At 37.6% G+C, this 19,496-nt stretch overlaps 1 protein-coding gene and 1 long non-coding RNA gene across 6 annotated transcripts in view; one reads left to right on the top strand and one right to left on the bottom strand.

Annotated features, from left to right (window-relative positions):
* Positions 1 to 440: 440 nt before the first annotated feature.
* LOC113075592 (uncharacterized) lies at positions 441 to 6,082 on the bottom strand. The gene is made up of 2 exons (XR_003280991.1): positions 6,028 to 6,082; positions 441 to 552 (listed from the first exon to the last, which is right to left on the bottom strand). It is a non-coding gene; the product is annotated as an uncharacterized LOC113075592 (long non-coding RNA).
* Positions 6,083 to 8,137: 2,055 nt separating this feature from the next.
* The window catches only part of LOC113075590 (zinc finger protein 664-like), a 29,921-nt gene continuing 18,562 nt past the window's right edge, over positions 8,138 to 19,496 (top strand). For 4 of the 5 annotated variants that reach the window (XR_003280990.1, XM_026248270.1, XM_026248266.1 and 1 more), the window contains exon 1: positions 8,138 to 8,340. Coding sequence is in view for 1 of the 5 variants with exons in the window: in XM_026248270.1 (XP_026104055.1) it covers positions 8,334 to 8,340 (7 nt within the window). In the remaining 4 variants the exon portion in view is untranslated. Of the gene's footprint in view, positions 8,341 to 8,574; positions 8,637 to 19,496 lie in introns of those variants that run through there. The other variant, XM_026248269.1, reaches the window with a different exon arrangement.

The following is a 19,496-nucleotide window of genomic DNA, read 5'->3' as shown; positions in this document are numbered from 1 at the left end:
GAGGCAGCCATCCTGTATCGGCGCCAGCGATAAAAAATTAACTAATGGACCGTTATTCAAAAGTGTTATTGATTAAGTTTATCATCACTTGATTATAAGGATTTCATTGCTTTTCATAAAACTGTGAACTGATTCTATGTATTCTTTTTTTCTTCCCTTTTAGCCATTTGCAAACAGGACAAGGACAGTCTTAAGGAAAGCTGAGGAAATCTGTTCTCTACATTTCCAAGAGACAAGACTATACTATACCTCCCTAGACTAGTGTTGTGTTTGTACTAAACCCAGAGCAGCCCTGAATGAATCGACAGAATGACCCAGCTCATATTCTAATACTATAGACTTGTTAGATTTTGCTGTATTTGGCTGAGCAGTAGTTTGGGTGGCTCGCCAATGTACTAGATTTCTCTAATACATAAAATAAGTAAGCTTGATCAAAGTTCTTGTGGGGAGAAGAATTTATTGAAGGTAGCAGTGTAGCAGTTCTTCAGCAGTGATGTTAGCATGTCATCCTTCATACAATCTTAACCCAAAGTACTGTCTGTGAGAACAGACCTTTATACCTGTTAACAAATGTGCTACAAACAATACAATAACACCCCATGGAGAGACAATGATAGTGTAACCTTTTGATGACTTGAAAGGATCTCTCCCATGGAGAGCCCATTCAATGACTTGATGTTGACCTAAGAGGCTGATTATATGGGCCAGTTGTTTCACACTATTGTGAACAAAGTACAGTTGCCTACAGTTGATTCCAAATACATCCAACCAAAGTTAATTAAAAACAAATAATCTTTCAATCCCCCCTTTGATCATTTTTGATCACACATAATAGAAAGAACATACAAAACAGTTATAATTTTTAGTAGTCATGTACACATGCTGTATACAGGTTCCTTCTTGCAATACTTTTCAGTAATCATGAATACAGAATGCTGCATACAGGCTCCCTTACTTAAGATGACAGAATAAGAGTTCATGGTGAGGTTTGCATTATCTTTAATGCCTAAGTTCTTTTTTTATTTTAATGTTGCGATCTTGTGGAAGTGACGAATGTTGTTGTGTTCTGTAGATGTTAAGGCATGTTTATCTAGGTGGCCAGTGCAGTTTGGTCCAAGCGTTGGATATCTTTGCTCATCCTCTGAAACGCTGGGACACCTACAATCACACCAGAGAAAAGGGAAACAAATCTTTCCAAAGAAATAGTTTAAACAAAATATGCCTAATTACCAATATAACTGTCCCTATTTAATGTTGGCAGGACACTACAGTGTTTATCAGTGGTGAAATGTTCATGTCTTCGTCCTCAGGCGACAAGCTAGAGCCTAAAAACTCTAGTCCCACCATATTTGGACTCTGAAAAACACTACTGCCATCTATCCCTCATCTCTAGGCAAATTCACATCAATCCACTCATTGTTTCCCTGTGCCCTAACTGCTGTGTCAGTTACTAAAAGATCCTCAATTGGTCTTTCCCATCTGTATTCTTGTTGCGACACATCAGTTTTTTTAATCTTTACCCATTTGTTGGGCACTAAACCATGGCTCCCTTTTGGAGGTGCCAAAACTTGATTCTTGGCATTGTGTACTGCCAGACTGAGTCTTTCATCAGTTTGGACAAGGCTGTCAGATGTTAGATTTTCAGTGGACATGGGCCGGCCTGTGACATGTTCAAAAGGGCATAGTCCATTTTCCTTGTGGTTTTCCTTAAGGCATCGGTTGTCATCATGTTTTTTTTACATCTTCCATTAACAATGATGATTGTTTCCTGGCCAATTCAATTTGAATCTGTTTACTATGTAGAACAATTTGTGAGTTTTGCTGAAGTTGTCTTAATGCCGCTGCATGTTTACCTCTCTCCTTTACGGCTTGTTTAGCAGCACTGTCTACTAGGACATCCTCTGTGGCTTCAGTTGTTGAGGTTTCATGGAGTCCATCAGCTTTTGGATAAGATGTCACTAGCTGGTGCTGCAGAGAGAGGTTCTTCAGTTTCCCTGTGGCTCCACAGCATTTAGCAGAGTCTGTTTTTGTTTGGCTCTCAACTGCTGAAACCTCTTCAACAGGTGGTCGTCATCACTTTGTCTCAAACTCAGCTTACAATCACGAATCCAGTGTCCTTCCTCGTTGCAATGTCTAAATCTTTCCTGAGTTTTCTCTCGAGTGTCTCTGATATTCACTTTTTTCGTATCCCATTGTCCTGTTGTTGTATGACAAGGTTTTGGATTGTAAAACTCTGAGATCGACTTCCTGTGTTCTTTCAATCTTTGCTGACCATTCTACAATCTGCATAAATGTTGTTCCAGTGCTGTCCCAGTCATCATACCTGATTTTAAGAGTTTTAGAAACCTCAGGTTTCAGTCCATTCACAAATATGGTTTTAAAAGGGATGCTAGTGTCTTCACAGAGTTCTTCAATGTTGTTGTTCAAACCAGCATGTTCCATCCAAGTTTGTCTGAAGCGTTCTTCAAATTCTGCAACACTTTCTCCTGTCTTCTGCACACAAGAGGTAATTTTAGCCCAATTAACCTCTGCAGGTTTCAGTTCAAATAAGAAGGTTTGAACCGCTTCCCATCCAGCTTCAATGTTTTCTTGAGATTCACCAATCCTTCTTTCAACACTTTCTGTAAGTCGTTGTTGGTCATTGTCTCTTAAGTTCACATTAACAATCATCACACTGTCCAGTGGATGTAAATTGTAGATTTTCTGCAAGCGTTGAAGAAATTGCCATACTTTCCGTGGTTGCTTGTACACATCTGGCAATTCTTTTGACCATTTGTCAACTTGCTCTGGAGTAGCTGGCTGGTATGTTCTGTATGGAACATATTTCTTTATTACCTTTTTTACTGTGCGAGTTCGTCGTTCACCATCTTCCTCATACTCCTCTTCATTTTCAGTTTCAGTTCTTCTGTTCTTAATAATTACAGGAGCAAGTCTAACCTTCAGTTTGTCCTTTGTAATTTCAGTATGTGTGTTGATATCTGCATCACTGTTATCAGAGCTGCTTGAAGCTTTTGATTCCAGTCGTTTGGAGAGCAAAGTTAACAACTTGTCATTCTGATGTAACAGTCTTTCTTTGTCCTTCTTTACAGTCTGTAATTGTTCAGCCAGTGCTCGAACCTTTGCTTTCTCTGCTTTTTTCTCATGTTGTAATTTGTCAGTTTCACATCTCTGTAGATGCTGTCGAATTTGTTTGAGCAAAATTACAGACAAGCCATCTCTGTTGGTGTATGTCCTTAAGCGCTGCATCTTTCCATAAGCCCTTTTAATGTCCGGCAAAGCCCATAGTCCACTCTCTGAGTACTTGATGCTGTACTTCTGGCAGATGTCATCATGGCACTTCCTCAGTCCCAGCCTTTTGTCCAGATATGCATTCAGATTCTCCAACATCTGATCAATGGTAACATTTGGAGGTTCTGTTCCATGTCTTTCTGTTGTTGGCCTCAATGCATGACTATTGCCTTTGTTTTGTGCAGACTCAGCCATGGCGAATACAGGAAAAGTGCCCTCAGAGGTGTGAAAACAGAACAAAAGGTGTTAGAACTGTTAAAGGTACTTATTCAGATTTAAATTCACAGCAGTCTGTTAGACTGACCATTTTCAGTTACACAGACAAATCATTAGTTTAAAAGCTCAGCTTAGTTTTCAATCTTCCATTTAAAACAAAACATTTACATTCAGGCTAATTTTCCTTGTTTAATGTCTGAATTGAGTTCTAGCTCAGAAGGCTGAATGCCTTTTTCAAATTTGTCCCTTAGACAATTTACATTATATATTTTTTTTTTCCTGTATTTTTATGGAAGGCAAACAAACTTATAGTTTCATGGTTTTATGCCATCATCTTCTAATTCGGTTTGAACATTAATTTAAATCTACATTAGTGGCTACTGAATTAGCACCCAGTCAAGAATTCCCAATTCTTGCAGCAACATCAGTCCCAATTCTATCTATGACTCCTACAGTCTCTGGAGAAATGGACTAAATTGTTTTTTTTTTACACAATTCCTACAAACAAAAAGAGAAAGGACCAAGCTTATGCTTCTACAATCTCTTGATTACTGGTCTAAATTGTTTCTTTCACACAATTCCTACAGACAAAAAGAGAACGGACCAAGCCTCTGCTTCTACAATCTCTTTATGAACGGACTAAATTGTTTCTTAAACAATTCCTACAGATACAAACAGAAAGTACCAAGCCCTTGCTTCTACAGTCTCTTGATTACTGGTCTAAATTGTTTCTTTCACACAATTCCTACAGACAAAAAGAGAACGGACCAAGCCTCTGCTTCTACAATCTCTTTATGAACGGACTAAATTGTTTCTTAAACAATTCCTACAGACATAAAGAGAAAGGACCAAGCCTCTGCTACTACAGTCTCTTGATGAACGGACTAAATTGTTTCTTAAACAATTCCTACAGACTCCAGAGAACAGGATTAAGCCTATAATTACACATCTATGGCTCCTACAGTCTCACGGAGAACGGACTAAACCTCTTTCTTGAATGATTCTTATAGACTCAAGAGGACTGGACCAAGCTATAAACACTTTTTCTATAGCTCCTACAGTCTCAGGAGAATTAACTAAATCATTTAAAAGGTTCCTACAGACTCAAGAGAAAGGCCTAAGCCAAACATTTCTTAAACAGTGCTACACTGGTTATTATGGTTACACTACACACATCAAATGATCTGCTTACTTATGAAAAAGTGTTCTTTTAAGTTCTTTTAGAGAGCTGATAGTTTCACTCACCAAATTAGAATCTTTGAGAAAGGATCAAGTTGATTCAAATAACTTATGTCCACAGATGCGGTCTGTTGATCTTCAACACAAAAACTGTAGAATTTCCAAAACTCTTTTGTTCACTTCTTGTTGCAATTGGTGAGTTCTCTTCTTGTCAGTCTCTCCTGGCTGGCTCCGCCAAATTGTTAGATTTTGCTGTATCTGGCTGAGCAGTAGTTTGGGTGGCTCGCCAATGTACTAGATTTCTCTAATACATAAAATAAGTAAGCTTGATCAAAGTTCTTGTGGGGAGAAGAATTTATTGAAGGTAGCAGTGTAGCAGTTCTTCAGCAGTGATGTTAGCATGTCATCCTTCATACGCACGTCCTGATTTTGCCAAGTTTGATGTGTTCCTAGGTCAACATATTTTGTTGACCCTGGAACAACATTTTACTCCAAAAATATATTCTTAACCAAATCCCTACACCTAAACCTAACCTTAACCATGAGTAATCCCTAAAATCAGAGGATATGATAGATGAATGACACTGATGTACAAGCACCAAACACTGATTTTAAGCGTAAACTTCACAAAATCTATAAACTGGTTCTTCAAATCTGATTGGTTAATCACAATGTTGTTCCAGGGTCAACAACGATGTTGTCCCAGGAACATGTCTCACTTGAGCCCCTTTCACACTGCCATTCCGGCAAATACAGGGGGTAAGTGTTCCTGTAATTGTTCCCTGGTCGCTAGATTTGGCACTTTCACACTGCCAGTGATGACCCGGTATATGTGCGTGCTTTCACACACAACCCCTGAAGATCCCGTAACGACACGTGACATCAGCGCGTGACGTGTAATGTACGAGTCGACAACGCTAGGCACGTTATACTTTAACTGAAGCAAGCAAACAATCTCTGCGTCAGCGCGGAAAGTGAGGAACTAACTGATCTCTGCTTCATTACAGTTTGCACATATGTTTTCGTCGCGAATGTTGATCTTCCTTCAAAACAGCCGGTAAAAGAGTCGCGCGATAACGCGCGTCATCACTTCGATACCGAATTAGATCTGGCTTTTGTTCACACAGCGCTCGTTCCGGATCGATTACCGCAATGTTACTATGTCCCCGACCCGGGTTCGATTCGGTAATCAATTCCGGGACGTGGTTGCTTTCACACAGAGGGCGACCAGGCAATGTTACGGGAATATTGCGGGTCCGACGTGCAGTGTGAAAGGGGCTTTGGTAAAATCAGGTTCTGCCCTTCATACAATCTTAACCCAAGGTACTGTCTGTGAGACCAGACCTTTATACCTGTTAACAAATGTGCTACAAACAATACAATAACACCCCATGGAGAGACAATGATAGTGTAACCTTTTGGTGACTTGAAAGGATCTCTCCCATGGAGAGCCCATTCAATGACTTGATGTTGACCTAAGAGGCTGATTATATGGGCCAGTTGTTTCACACTATTGTGAACAAAGTACAGTTGCCTACAGTTGATTCCAAATACATCCAACCAAAGTTAATTAAAAACAAATAATCTTTCACTATAGACTGCTTTTAAAAAGCTTTGCACAGGCTGTTTAATGCTGATAATGTACTGCGTGTGTCTTTACACAAAAACTACATGATGTTAATAGCCTATAAATGAAAAACATAGGAACTCATAGTGAATCCAGCTGCATTATCATGATAAACTCAGTGTGATGTTGTTATAATGATTATTAATTTTAATTAATATAAAGTTTTTTGAGGGGACCATCTCATATTCTGGTCTGTGATAAACATAACTATACTTTGAGATTTTGTTGTGCAAGGTAAACCTCACATACTCACACTCAAACATTCATATCAGTAACTAGTTACAGTAGTTACTTAATACAAAAAGTAACTCAATTACTTTGTTGATTACTTACACCAAAAAAGTAATGCATTACTGTTTTACTGTTTAGTTACTTTTTTAAAGAACATTCTTTAATGTTCCTGTTAATGCGCTTTTATGCGTTATGGTCTATACAAACTAGCCTGGTAATACCAGACTCTGCTACTTCACTTTGCTTCGTAGACATTTCACTTTTGCTGAGTACAGAAGCGAAATGAAATTGAGCGGAAGTAGGAAGTCTGACGTAGTCAGGCTATATACAAACACAAAGTAAAACAGAAGGTAATTTTTAAACACTATTTTGAGTGTTTAAAAACTATTTTGAGTGTTTTTTAAGTCAGACCAGCACAAACTGAATATTATATATCACAAGGATTTCTGAAATAAATAACAAAACACCTGAATAATATATTCAGAATCAAAAACTAAAGTGGCTTCTGCATCATAAAAGCTGTTGTGTTGAGCCCTTAAAAATGTTCCTTTCACAGCTTAAGTATGAAAACTATCAATAATGGAAAACATCACACAAAACATTTTGAAATAAATAAATGAAAGCAATCTGAATTATTCAGAATCAATTTCGTGAAACATACATATATATAAATGCTGTTTAAAAATGAAATCTATGTTCTGACTGAACCTATAGTTGTTCAGTTATTTATTATGGTATTATTCATATTTTACATATCATTTAATGCTATTATAAATCTATTATATCACATACTGGTATGTTATTGTACCGTTGTACTCGTTTCATATAATTCACTTTAAGTTGTTCTACATACTTTTTAATATAAAATATCACTTTTACTATATTTCTACTGTGCACTGTATCAGTGATATTTTCATTTTCACTGGATCCATAGCCTCATCAGTTACATGTTATTATTTGTTGTGGAGTTCATCTGTAGGTTATAGTGCTATCAAAATGAAAAGCAGACTACAAGTGTGTCACTTTTTGATTTGTATTTACTTGTTTTATTAATTTTCTTAACGATAGTAAATTATTAGTGTTTAAAGATGTATTATTTAGATTTTATCCCAGTATTTCAAAGGGAATGAGCTGTGTTCTGACCTGAGACACAAGAAAGAGGGAGGGAAAAAAAGAAAGAAAAAATGTTAGGACTGAACACAGAGAAAGCAATAAAACAACTATATATCATCTAATGTACATTTAAATTACATTACATGAATATGTCACAGTTATACTAAATTAACAAATTTGTAAACCAAAAAAAATCAACGAAATCAACAAGTGAGACAAATGTGAGCTTTCAATTAATAATTTTCCAAACCTAACTAAATAACTGGAGGCAAAGTTTTTTTTTTTTTAACTGCACGTAGATCAGAAACCTCTGAAATCGGTTGATAAATGTGAACGTTATCGTGTTTTTATTCAGTAAAAACCGCAGCTCCCCCGTTTACTTTGATTTGTTTTTTTAAGGCAGTCTTGTCCTCACTAACATGGCGGACGCGTTGACGTATAGCGGCTCAAAGCGGCCAATGAGGCGTCTAGGTATTTATATGTCTATGGGCCAGCCGCCCTTTCTTTTTTTGAAAGAGAGGTTCCATTCGTTTACATGCAGGGGGCGGGGTTTATGAGCGGAACTTCTCAGGACTCGGTTTTATGCCCCGGCACACAAGTCTGATTTTTGGCGCTTGGAACTCCTTAACCCGAGAGCTTTTTGGAAAGAGAGAAGGTTTAACATCAAAGTCTGTCCGTAATGCCAGGTAACGTACCTTTGTGCAAAGCGCTGTTATTTAAGTCTTCGCCTGATGAGGCACAAAGAGCTGCCGAAGCTTTCTTTTTTACTGTTTTAACTGTTCACGGCATTTCGCCTATTTAAAGGGTTAGTTCACCCAGATAGCAAAATTATGTAATTAATAACTCACCCTCATGTTGTTTCAAACCCGTAAAACCTCGCTTTATCTTTGGAACACAGTTTAAGATATTTTAGATTTAGTCCGAGAGCTCTCAGTCCCTCCATTGAAGCTGTGTGTACGGTCTACTGTCCATGTCCAGAAAGGTAAGAAAAACATCAAAGTAGTCCATGTGATATAAGAGGGTCGGTTGGAATTTTTTGAAGCATTGAAAATACATTTTGGTCCAAAAATAGCAAAAACGACGACTTTATTCAGCATTGTCTTCTCTTCCGTGACTGTTGTGTGAGAGAGTTCAAAACAAAAAAGTCTATATAGCCGGTTTGCGAACGAATCATTCAGTTCACCAAATCGAACTGAATCATTTTAAACGGTTCGCATCTCCAATACGCATTAATCCACAAATGACTTAAGCCGTTAACTTTTTTTAATGTGGCTGACACTCCCTCTGAGTTCAAACAAACCAATATCCCGGAGTAATTCATGTACTCAAACAGTACACTGACTGAACTGCTGTGAAGAGAGAACTGAAGATGAACACCGAGCCGTTTTGTTCGTTATCTGGCTCGGCTCGGTGTTCATCTTCAGTTCTCTCTTCACAGCAGTTCAGTCATTGTACTGTTTGAGTAAATTAATTACTCCAGGATATTGGTTTGTTTGTACTGCAGAAGTTATTGAATGAGTGTTTATATTAGTTTATATAAGTTACAAACTTGATAATAATGCACAATGTTTCCATCTAACATTTATTTTGAGGTACAACTCGTCATATTATCAGAGTGTTTTACTAGTTAGCAGTAAACCAAATGACAAAATGTTAATTTTGGGTTGGAGTATCCCTTTAATATATTGTTGGTCCTCTCTTGTTTTTGTTTGATGCATAAAATTTTAATCCAAGTCAGTCAATCCAAATTTTAGTATGCAAATTTATTCAAAGAATATAAAATGTGAGAATTCAAATTATCATTTGCAGATTATCAACAGATTATAAAATATTTTCTACCTTATTCTGTGCAGAAAATTTAAATAATTGCTAATTAAATGTAGCCTAGTATATAAAATAATCATAAAATTGCCATTAGGAAAAAAATATCGATTACAAATGATTGATTATTGTCCAGCAGTGTATTTGATTTATTACAGCTAATTTAAAGTAATTAAAAAAGAAGATAATTCCTTGTAAATAATAATAATAATAATTATTATTATTATTATATAGGCTACATACATAAAATGATTGTATTTGACATTTCTGTCACTTCTGAAATTATGGCTACGCCCCTGGTGTGACAAAATGTTAGCTTATACATAATACTCTTTAAGATCTTTTTTAAAAACTTGGCTTACATACATTTTTACGTATGCCATGTCGCATCATTAAACTAGCATTTAACAATGGACAAAAGTTTTTTTTTTTTAACCTATGGTTCTCTAACCATAAATGCTACTGTAAATGCTACTGTTCTCTAACCATAAATTGCCCCCTGTCTAAGCATTTAAAGAATTTAATAGAAGCATTTAAATAATCCCGTGAATGCACTTAAAGAATGCAGAATCGAATCGTTATACTCGAATCAAATTTAATTGTGAATCGAATCAAATTGAATCGTTCTAATTTTGCAAAAAATTGTTCTTGAATCGAATCGAAAACCTATGAATCGTAATCGAATCGCTGCCTTGCCAAAGATTCACAGCCCTATTAAATACTGATCAACACTTGATTAATAATTAAACTAGTGTTGTCACAGTACCAAAATTTTAGTATTCAGTACCGATACCAGTGAAAATCCACGGTTTTTGGTACCAATTTCGGTACCAAAGCAAAACACAAAAATATGCTAATTAAAAAAATAATAACTATGCCATCACAAAAAATAAATAAAACCAATGCCATTCTTTATACTTATTTACAATTGTGTAATATAGCAATTTAATTAAATATATTAATATAATATAATTATGAAAAACAGTAAACAAGTTTCACCCAAATTTAATTTGTCTTTTAATTTATGAATTTTAAACATTTTAATTTTTGTTAAATAAAGGGGATTTGCTATTAAAATTAAAACATGGAAGAAATATTGTGTGATTTAATTTTTAATTAACAGTAGTAGCAGTATCACATACATTTTACTAAATAATAGTAATATTTATAGCACAATGCCTTTATGTAAAAATTAGCTTTTAATGAATGCATATTTGTCATTTTAACTGAACTTAAGACTGGTGGTGATGCTTAAGATATTTTTGGTCATTGAGGGTTTCTGTATAAAAAAAATGATAAAATGTAATAAAATGTAATAGATCATATTAATTATTATTAAAAGATAATACTACTACTAATTCTACTACCATACTAACAGTATACAATGCACTATGGATTGATGAGCTGCTGGTTCATGAATATTAATCATGTTGTCTGCGTTCGGTCAAACTGATTTGCTGAAATCAAAACAGGGATGGTTATAGATGAGCGCCAGCCAATGAAATTACCATTTGCGAATTAGCTCCGCCCACTACCGGAGAAACCGGCATATCTACTGCTTGTTCGAAAAATATGAATAATTCTAAATGAACTCAGGAGAAGACAACAAAGAATATAGTTTACATGTAGCATGTCGATTCAGCGTGGTAAGACTCTCGCTCTCTCTCTCTTTGCATGTGTGAGAAACGGAGCTATCAGCAAAGCAACGGCGAGTCGTGCACCTTCACAAAGAGATTACAGTTTGGCAAATATCATAGACAGTAAAGAGACAAATACAGGTGTACTGTGCGTCCATTGAGATGAATTTAAAAGTACAGATCGCTTGATGGAGAGAGAACTCTGAAGCGCTCAGTCAGTGTTCAGCGAGTGAAAATATATCTGCGCCATGCAATCTTATAATAGCCTCGAACACACACTGGCGAGTAAAATCTAAGAATTGATTCGCCAATGGCTAACAATAGACATAATTTAGTCGCCCAGAGTAAAATGTATTCACATATGCGAGTGATTTACTCGCAATGTAGAGGCTGTTTTGAGGGGTTGCCGTGAATAAACCTTTAAATTGACACTGGTTTTACTCAAATGCAATGGTAAAATGCTTAGGAAGTGACGCAGAACAGTTCCGGTGTTGTTGTTTATGTATTAATGTCCTCATTGAGATGGCAGATGCTGAAATTACTGCAAGCGTCACACGCTTCAGTCTATGTAGTAAACAAACCCACACATCTCTCTGCCTTTCATTCATTCACACAGAGACGCGCAGAACATGCATGATTCAGATTTCAACCAACTTTTGCAGCTTAACATTTACAGATACTGGTCCGTATGGAGAATTGATTTGATTAATTTATGCTCACTTTGACATATTCCGTGACTGTCCATATTAAAATGTAAATTTCATTTTCATGACTGTATTTTGAAATTCCGTCTGCGTTTTCTGCTTCGCGGAAATCATAGCGCTGTATGTGTCAAGAACCGGGTTGAGCGGGTACTCGGTACCACCGGTACTTACAGAAACCTAGTACCGTGACATTTTCATTTTTTTAGTACCGACTTGGTACCGAAGTACCGGGGTCTTTTGACAACACTAAATTACACAATATTAATGAGATAATATATATATATTGAAGAAAGGATATGATCAGCGGCATCCACTCAGTCGTCTCCTTCAGTGGTATATAAGAATACCTAGTATCTCAAAAGTCAAAAGTTAAAATATCAAATCCAAAGTATCCAAAAGTCAAAGTATCTGAGTTAAATAAACCTGTAAGAGTCAAAGTATTCAAGTGAGCCCGGAATACAAGAAAAAGAAAAGATGAGATGGTCAGCTAGTATAGACTAGACTGAACTGAACTGAGAAGGGAGGGTGTCTACACCTCTTTTAGCCCCTTAGGTCTTGTGATCTAAGCCGAAGTCATGTCTCAAATAGATATGAGATATTGGTCATATGTCTGTGGTCCATATAAAAATACCCAGATGTGCCTTGTGGTTCAGTTTAACTTCCACATTTTGGGAGGTCAGAACGTCCTATAATTACTAATCCTATGATCACCAATATTTAGATTTTACTGCCTAGGCTCAGTTGAATGCATAGTTCCAAATATATCAAATCTCTCATTAAAGCCCAGATCATTATAACCCATATGCTGTCTCTTCTCAATTAACACCCAGACATGTAGAATCAAAATAGCTCAAGATAACAACTAGGGCTGGGTTAAAAAATCGATTTTTCGATTAATCGTTTTTTAAAATGTGGTCGATTCAAAATCGATTCTCAAAGGCCATGAATCTATTTTTTCCATATTTATTTCCACAGACATTGAACGCAAGATTAGCTTTAATCTAATTAAAAATCTTCTCCACTAGATGTCACCCTCTTATCTGCCTTGTGCGATAAGATTTGAGATATATTACAGACAGCTTGAAATGTCTTCTTTTAAACGAAAATATTCAAACCAAAATAAACGGGCTACTCTGATGTAATCCATATGAAATGTGCATTTCTCTCTGGCGTTCATGGCGAGTCCGCATCGTCAATTTCATCTTTGCAGCAACACAGAAAACACCAGTTTATTACTAAACAATAAAATGACTCCTTGCATATTTTCAAACCAGCAGGCCATTCTGGGTTGAGGAAGATCCCACGGAATGAGCGAGCGGATCGGGAAATGCGATCTCCGCTCACGAGCTCTGATCAGAACAAACCCGAGCATCAGTGTCTGCTGACCTCAGCAGAGATATTACGATGTTACAGAGGACTTATTTTATTTCTTTGTTCAAACTTCCAAGTGGCCTGTTACGTTAGCCATGTATAAATTATGTTAAAACATGTATAAATTACTAATTCCTGACAAAAGGCAAAAGAGCTGCTTGCTTGGTACATTTGAATAATGTCAGGTTGTAACTCCAAAAAGTCTTTAGTTTTATTATATTCATAAGAGAAAGATAGTCTGTACCGATTTTTCCTGGAAAAACACGACCGACTGGAGGCGTGGCGTGTGGGCGGAGCTAAAGAATCACGAGCGCGAGTAGGCTTTTGCGTTGAGAGCGTTTGAAAGCTGTGACACCGTGAGGAAAAAACCAACCAAAACAAACCATGGCTTACAGTCAGATTCAGCGTATATTTATGATCCAGAATCAGATCCCAAGGCTGAAACTGAACGAGAGCAGCAGCAGCAACGACTCGCTCCGAGCGGGGCTCGAACCCGGGTCTCGGCATGGGAGGCGGACGCACTAACAAGAAGGCAGAGATATTTGAAGCAGTTTTACTCACCGCCTGCGGTTCCAACACACGATCGTGGCCCTTTTTCGTTGGGATTGCATCATCCTCAAGAAATAAATGATACGCAAATCCGTCGTCAAACTGGGCCATGTTTGTAAAACAAGCATCTACGAAATGCAGGGAACAAACACAAACACTTGCACAACTCCGTTGATGCTCTGTAAAAATAAACTCCATCCACTGGTCCCTTAAAGAATTCATCTGTGCAGGGTTGTCTTGCCCTGGCAACCAAAAATACACTTCTTTTGTGACATTTCATGACGCTCTCGCTCTGATCACTGAATGCCTCTGCTCTCAGTGCTCTGCTCTACGGGAGCGCGCGCTCTTCCGGCAGACGTGCCCTAGGACCCATATAAGGAAATTCCGCTCCATCTAATGTCACACAGAGCCATACTTGAAAAAAACTTTCCGAAACTTGTGACAAACCGGAATGAGTATTTTTGGAACAGAAATACTCCTTCAAACGTACAACTTAATTTTTGAAACTTTGTCCATGTTTAGCATGGGAATCCAATTCTTTAACAGTGTAAAAAACTCAGTATGCATGAAATAGCATTTCACCCTCCGTTTAAGTGTCACCTCAGTCAACACTTAAGAGTCAGTCTTAGACTTTACTGAAAGTTGCTTTTAGCTTCTTTATAAAAGTATCCTGCTAGAAAAGTCCTGCTTTTACGAAGAATTTTGACACTTAAGTCAAAGCTTAAGGCTATTCTTAAGATCATTTCTGAGACGGTTTATGCATACGGGCCTGAATCAAAAGAGCTGTTCATTTTCAAATTTCAACATCGCCTATGATGATTTTAAAAAGCACATGTAGAAATGGCTGAAACTGAATTTTTTTGAAAATCTGAATCAGTTGAACCCTTACGTTTCGAAGTGCTCCGATTGGATTGCATAATGTAAATCAAGTCAAGCAGGTTTGTAAATATTTTTTTTTCTTTTTGCAGATTTCTTTTTATATTATTATGTACAGAGGTTGGTAGTAACAAGTTACATTTACTTCATTACATTTACTTAAGTACATTTTATGGGTAACTAATACTTTTGGAGTATATTTAAAAAATGGGTACTTTTACTTAAGTACATTTCTAGTAAAAAAAAATGTACTTTTACTTCGTTACTTCGTTCGTTACGCTCTTCTCGTTACTTTACCTTAAGGTAATAGAAGTTATAAATGCTTCAGTTTATTCCAAAAGCATCGTCTACTTTTCTCTGGGCAATGAGCGATGCTCATTTGTGAATGATTCTTTTGAGTCAATTCTGTTCAAAAGCTTGATCAGACCAGTTGGCAAACCAGTGAATTGGTTCGTGAATCAGTTTGAATGATTCGTTCAGTTCCCTGCTGTGCGCTCTAAGCGTTTGAACGGGTTCACTCAAGAGTTGTAACAAAGTTTAAGAACATCACGAGCGTTGAAGAACTTTGGATCGTTTTCATATACTTGTTTAGATCAACTCAGAGTAAAGAAAAGAGGTTTAGAGATGTATGTGAGATTTAGCTAACAGGAAACACAAATTGTTATATTTACATCTTTAAATCAGAAGGAAAAGTCACTTGAGATCAGATTTAAAAAACATTTTTAAAAAATTGAGCAAAATGTCTCAAAACAGGTGAATGAACCTTCCTCAGTAGAGGCAAAAACCGCAACTCTGTCTGATGTCTGACTTACATTATAATTACGTCCATGAGCTTTTTGTGAAATTTGGATCAACTTAATGACAGTTAGGCTGTCTGATTATTAGCGAGTAGCTCAAATTACAAATAGTTTGAGCTGCATACATTGTTGTGTGCTGGGTTATTTGACCAGTTAAAGAATTACTTGTGTGTTAATAATATGCAACCATTACTCAGGAGTGTATGCAGTTAACATGGATCCCCTCTCAGTTCACAATGCTGTTTAAATTTCAGAAATGTAATACCAAGCAATTTTAGTCGACTAAAATAAGACTAAAATTAAAACAAATTAGATGACTAAAACTTGACTAAAACTAAAAATTGAATTATTGAATTATAGTCAAAAGACTAAGACTAAAACTAAATTAAAATTTTGTGTCAAAATTAACACTGATTTGTAGAAAAATTTATACAAACCGTAGTCAGCCAGATGATGAACATTATTAATGTTATTAATAATTTAATATATAATTCACTCACACTTGTACGCTGATCACTCGAACGTGTCCTCGCCTGCAATCCATGGTAGACATTAATCCGCCATTAAAGCAAGTAACAGTGAGTACAGCAGTGGTAATGTGTGTGAATAGAGTATTAGCAATGTAAGCGCAGTTAGCAGCAACCACGCCGCTGATGCTAACGGGCTATAAGCTAATAGTGGACCCGGGAGATCAAAATAAAACTAGTGATAACGAGGCGCTCTGATTGTTTTTGTTGTAGAATACAATAGAGGATATATTCAGAATCAGAATCGGAATCAGAATCAGAATGAGCTTTATTGCCAGGTATGTTTACATATACGAGGAATTTGCGACAGAACATAAAACACATAATGAAAGAATAAAAAATACAAATAAGTAGATAGTGAATGACAATATACAAATTGGCAATTGTAGTCAGGTATATTTACAAAATGCAGTTATGTATGTACATGTATATTATGTGCAAAGATTTAAGTGTACACTAAGTATGTGTGTTAGATAAATAAGGTGTATGTGTATATAAATATAAAGTGTAGTGTGTTCGCAGTTATTATCAGCTGTCGACCAGATGGCAACAGTTCAAAGAGGGGAGTGTGCTGGATGTGAGGGGTCCAGAGTGATTTTGACAGCCCTTTTTCTCACTCTGGATAAGTACAGTTCTTGAATAGAAGGGAGGGTTGTACCAATGATTCTCTCAGCAGTCCGGACTACCCTCTGTAGTCTTCTGAGGTCAGATTTAGAAGCTGAGCTGAACCAGACAGTTACTGAAGTGCAGAGGATGGATTCAATGATGGTGGAGTAGAACTGTTTCAGCAGCTCCTGTGGCAGGTTAAACTTCCTCAGCTGGCGAAGGAAGCACAACCTCTGCTGGGCCTTTTTTTACATTGGAGTCAATGTGAATGTCCCACTTCAGGTCCTGAGAGATAGTGGTTCCCAGGAACCTGAATGAATCCACTGCAGTCACAGTGCTGTTCATGATGGTGAGTGGGGGGAGTGCAGGGGGCTTTCTCCTGAAGTCCACGATCATCTCCACTGTTTTGAGCGTGTTCAGCTCCAGGTTGTTGAGACTGCACCAGACAGCCAGCTCTTTTACCTCCTGTCTGTAAGCAGACTCGTCACTGTCCTGAATGAGGCCGATGAGTGTGGTGTCGTCTGCAAACTTCAGGAGCTTGACAGAGGGGTCCTTAGATGTGCAATCGTTGGTGTACAGGGAGAAGAGCAGTGGGGAGAGAACGCAGCCCTGGGGAGCTCCGGTGCTGATTGTAGGGGTGCTGGATGTGTATTTTCCCAGCCTCAGTAGCTGCTGCCTGTCTGTCAGGAAGCTGTTGATCCACTGACAGATGGAGGTGGGCACGGAGAGCTGATTTAGTTTGGGCAGGAGGAGGTTTGGAATGATCGTGTTGAAGGCCGAGCTGAAGTCCACAAACAGGATCCTCACATAAGTCCCCGGTCTGTCTAGGTGTTGCAGAACATAATGCAGTCCAATGTTTACTGCATCGTCCACAGACCTGTTTGCTCTGTAGGCAAACTGAAGAGGATCCAGCAAGGGTCCAGTGATGTCCTTCAGTTGGGCCAGCACCAGTTTCTCAAATGACTTCATGACTACAGACGTTAGAGACACAGGCCTGTAGTCATTTAGTCCTGAAATTTTGGGTTTCTTAGGGATGGGGATGATGGTGGAACGTTTGAAGCATGAAGGGACTTCGCACAGCTCCAGCAATCTGTTGAAGATCTGTGTGAAGATGGGGGCCAGCTGGTCAGCACAGGATTTCAGACAGGCTGGTGTAACACAATCTGGGCCTGGTGCTTTTTTCCTTTTCTGCTTCCGGAAGACCTGGCGCACCGCATCCTCGCTGATCTGAATTGCAGGTGTGGGGGAGAGGGGGGATGCAGGAGGTGATAATGGTGAGAGTGCTTGATTGGAGAGGTGTTCAGGATGGGTTGCAGGAGCTTCACAAGTTATATAAACGGAAATGGTGTTTAAAATTGATTTTTAAGATAAAAATAGTAGATAAAAAGAATATAGTGACGGAGCTCAACGCAGTACGGGCGCCAACAACAAACAGGAAATGACGGCAAACAGGAAGTGACGCCAACAACAAACAACATAATTAATTCCTAGAAAGAAATAGCAATGAAGCTTGGTGTGGACGACCCGGAGTTATGCAAAAAGTGAAGCAGAGAAACATCCGAGACAAGTTTTCCAAAGCCATCAAAAGAATGAAAGGAAAGAGTAAAGATATAAGGTAGCAAGCACCAAATACAAGTTTCAAATAAATGTTACACCATACTGCTGCTGTTGTTCTTTCAATAAACTAATTTAAAGGGTATACAGTAAATAAAATGCCAAACGAACATACGATAATAAACCTTTGTTTTTATCAAAACAATTTATCCAGTTTAATAATGTAAATGAACGCTAATAAAATAAAGCAACAAACTGATTCCAATATTTTTTTTCCCACATCATGCTAAAGTTTTAGACTGTGAGACATTCACACATCTCATAAAGGACTGATTATGGAATGGTTCTTTTGTATTGCAAACATGATACTTGACTCTGAACTGCTGCTAATCATTATTCTTTTGTCTATAATCTGACCATTGGTGCCCGTCTCACACCTAGTTTGCCTAAACTTCTTCATTTCATTGTTGTTTTGTTTAGGGGATACACGGGAGCGTCATGACACGTTTACATGAATCTACACCCCACCTCCAGCAGTGCGGGGGTGTCAGATAGTTTGTTAACAGTATACATGTACGTGTATTTGCATTCCTTTGATCGTTCTTTGTAGATCTCACCTTCTCACATGGCACGATGCTGGACGATTGGTTGATTATGTAGTGGTTGTCTATGTTGAAATCTTTGCCAACTGAACTTGGTTCAACATCTGGATCTGAACTTGTCAACACAGCCTCCTTTGAATATGGCCTTAGTGAACGCTAGATCTGTTTGCAATAAAACTTTCATTTTACGTGACTTTTTTTATCCGTTGGGATCTGGACATTTTGTGCTTGACTGAGACTTGGGTCAGTGCTGGTGAGTTGCACTGTTGGGAACGTTACTTTAAAAAAGTAATTAGTTATAGTTACTCACAACTTGTTCCAAAAAGTAACTGAGTTAGTAACTGAATTACTCTATAATAAAAGTAACTCGTTACCAGGGAAAGTAACTATTTGCGTTACTGTAAAAAAAAAAGACACTATATGTTAGAGAATTTTTGCAGTTTTCACAAGTCAGTTTAAATGAGTAGAACAGACAGGTGGTCGTACATAACTTTCGATATTTATTGCACGTCAACAGACAGCAAGAGTTTTATCCTGCACTTCAAGTATTATCTTTGTAAGAAAAGTGTTTTTGGCCACTAGCTTTGTAGATGTGTGTCACACATTACATGTACACATTACATGCACGTTCTTGCCTTTGACCACAATGAATTTGAAGTAGTGCTTATATCTCCACCTTGAAAATACCAATTTTTCATCAGATTGCTCGTGACTCGCCATTTCTGCTGCTGCGAATCTCTGTGTAGCTGTTGAGTGTGTGTGTTTGACGCCGCCGGCATGTGTGTAAAAACACTGGCT

The sequence above is a fragment of the Carassius auratus genome, unplaced genomic scaffold, assembly GCF_003368295.1.
Source record: "Carassius auratus strain Wakin unplaced genomic scaffold, ASM336829v1 scaf_tig00017214, whole genome shotgun sequence".
NCBI lineage: Eukaryota > Metazoa > Chordata > Actinopteri > Cypriniformes > Cyprinidae > Carassius > Carassius auratus.
Note: the sequence above shows the minus strand (reverse complement) of the source record. Positions and strands in the feature narration are given on the sequence as shown.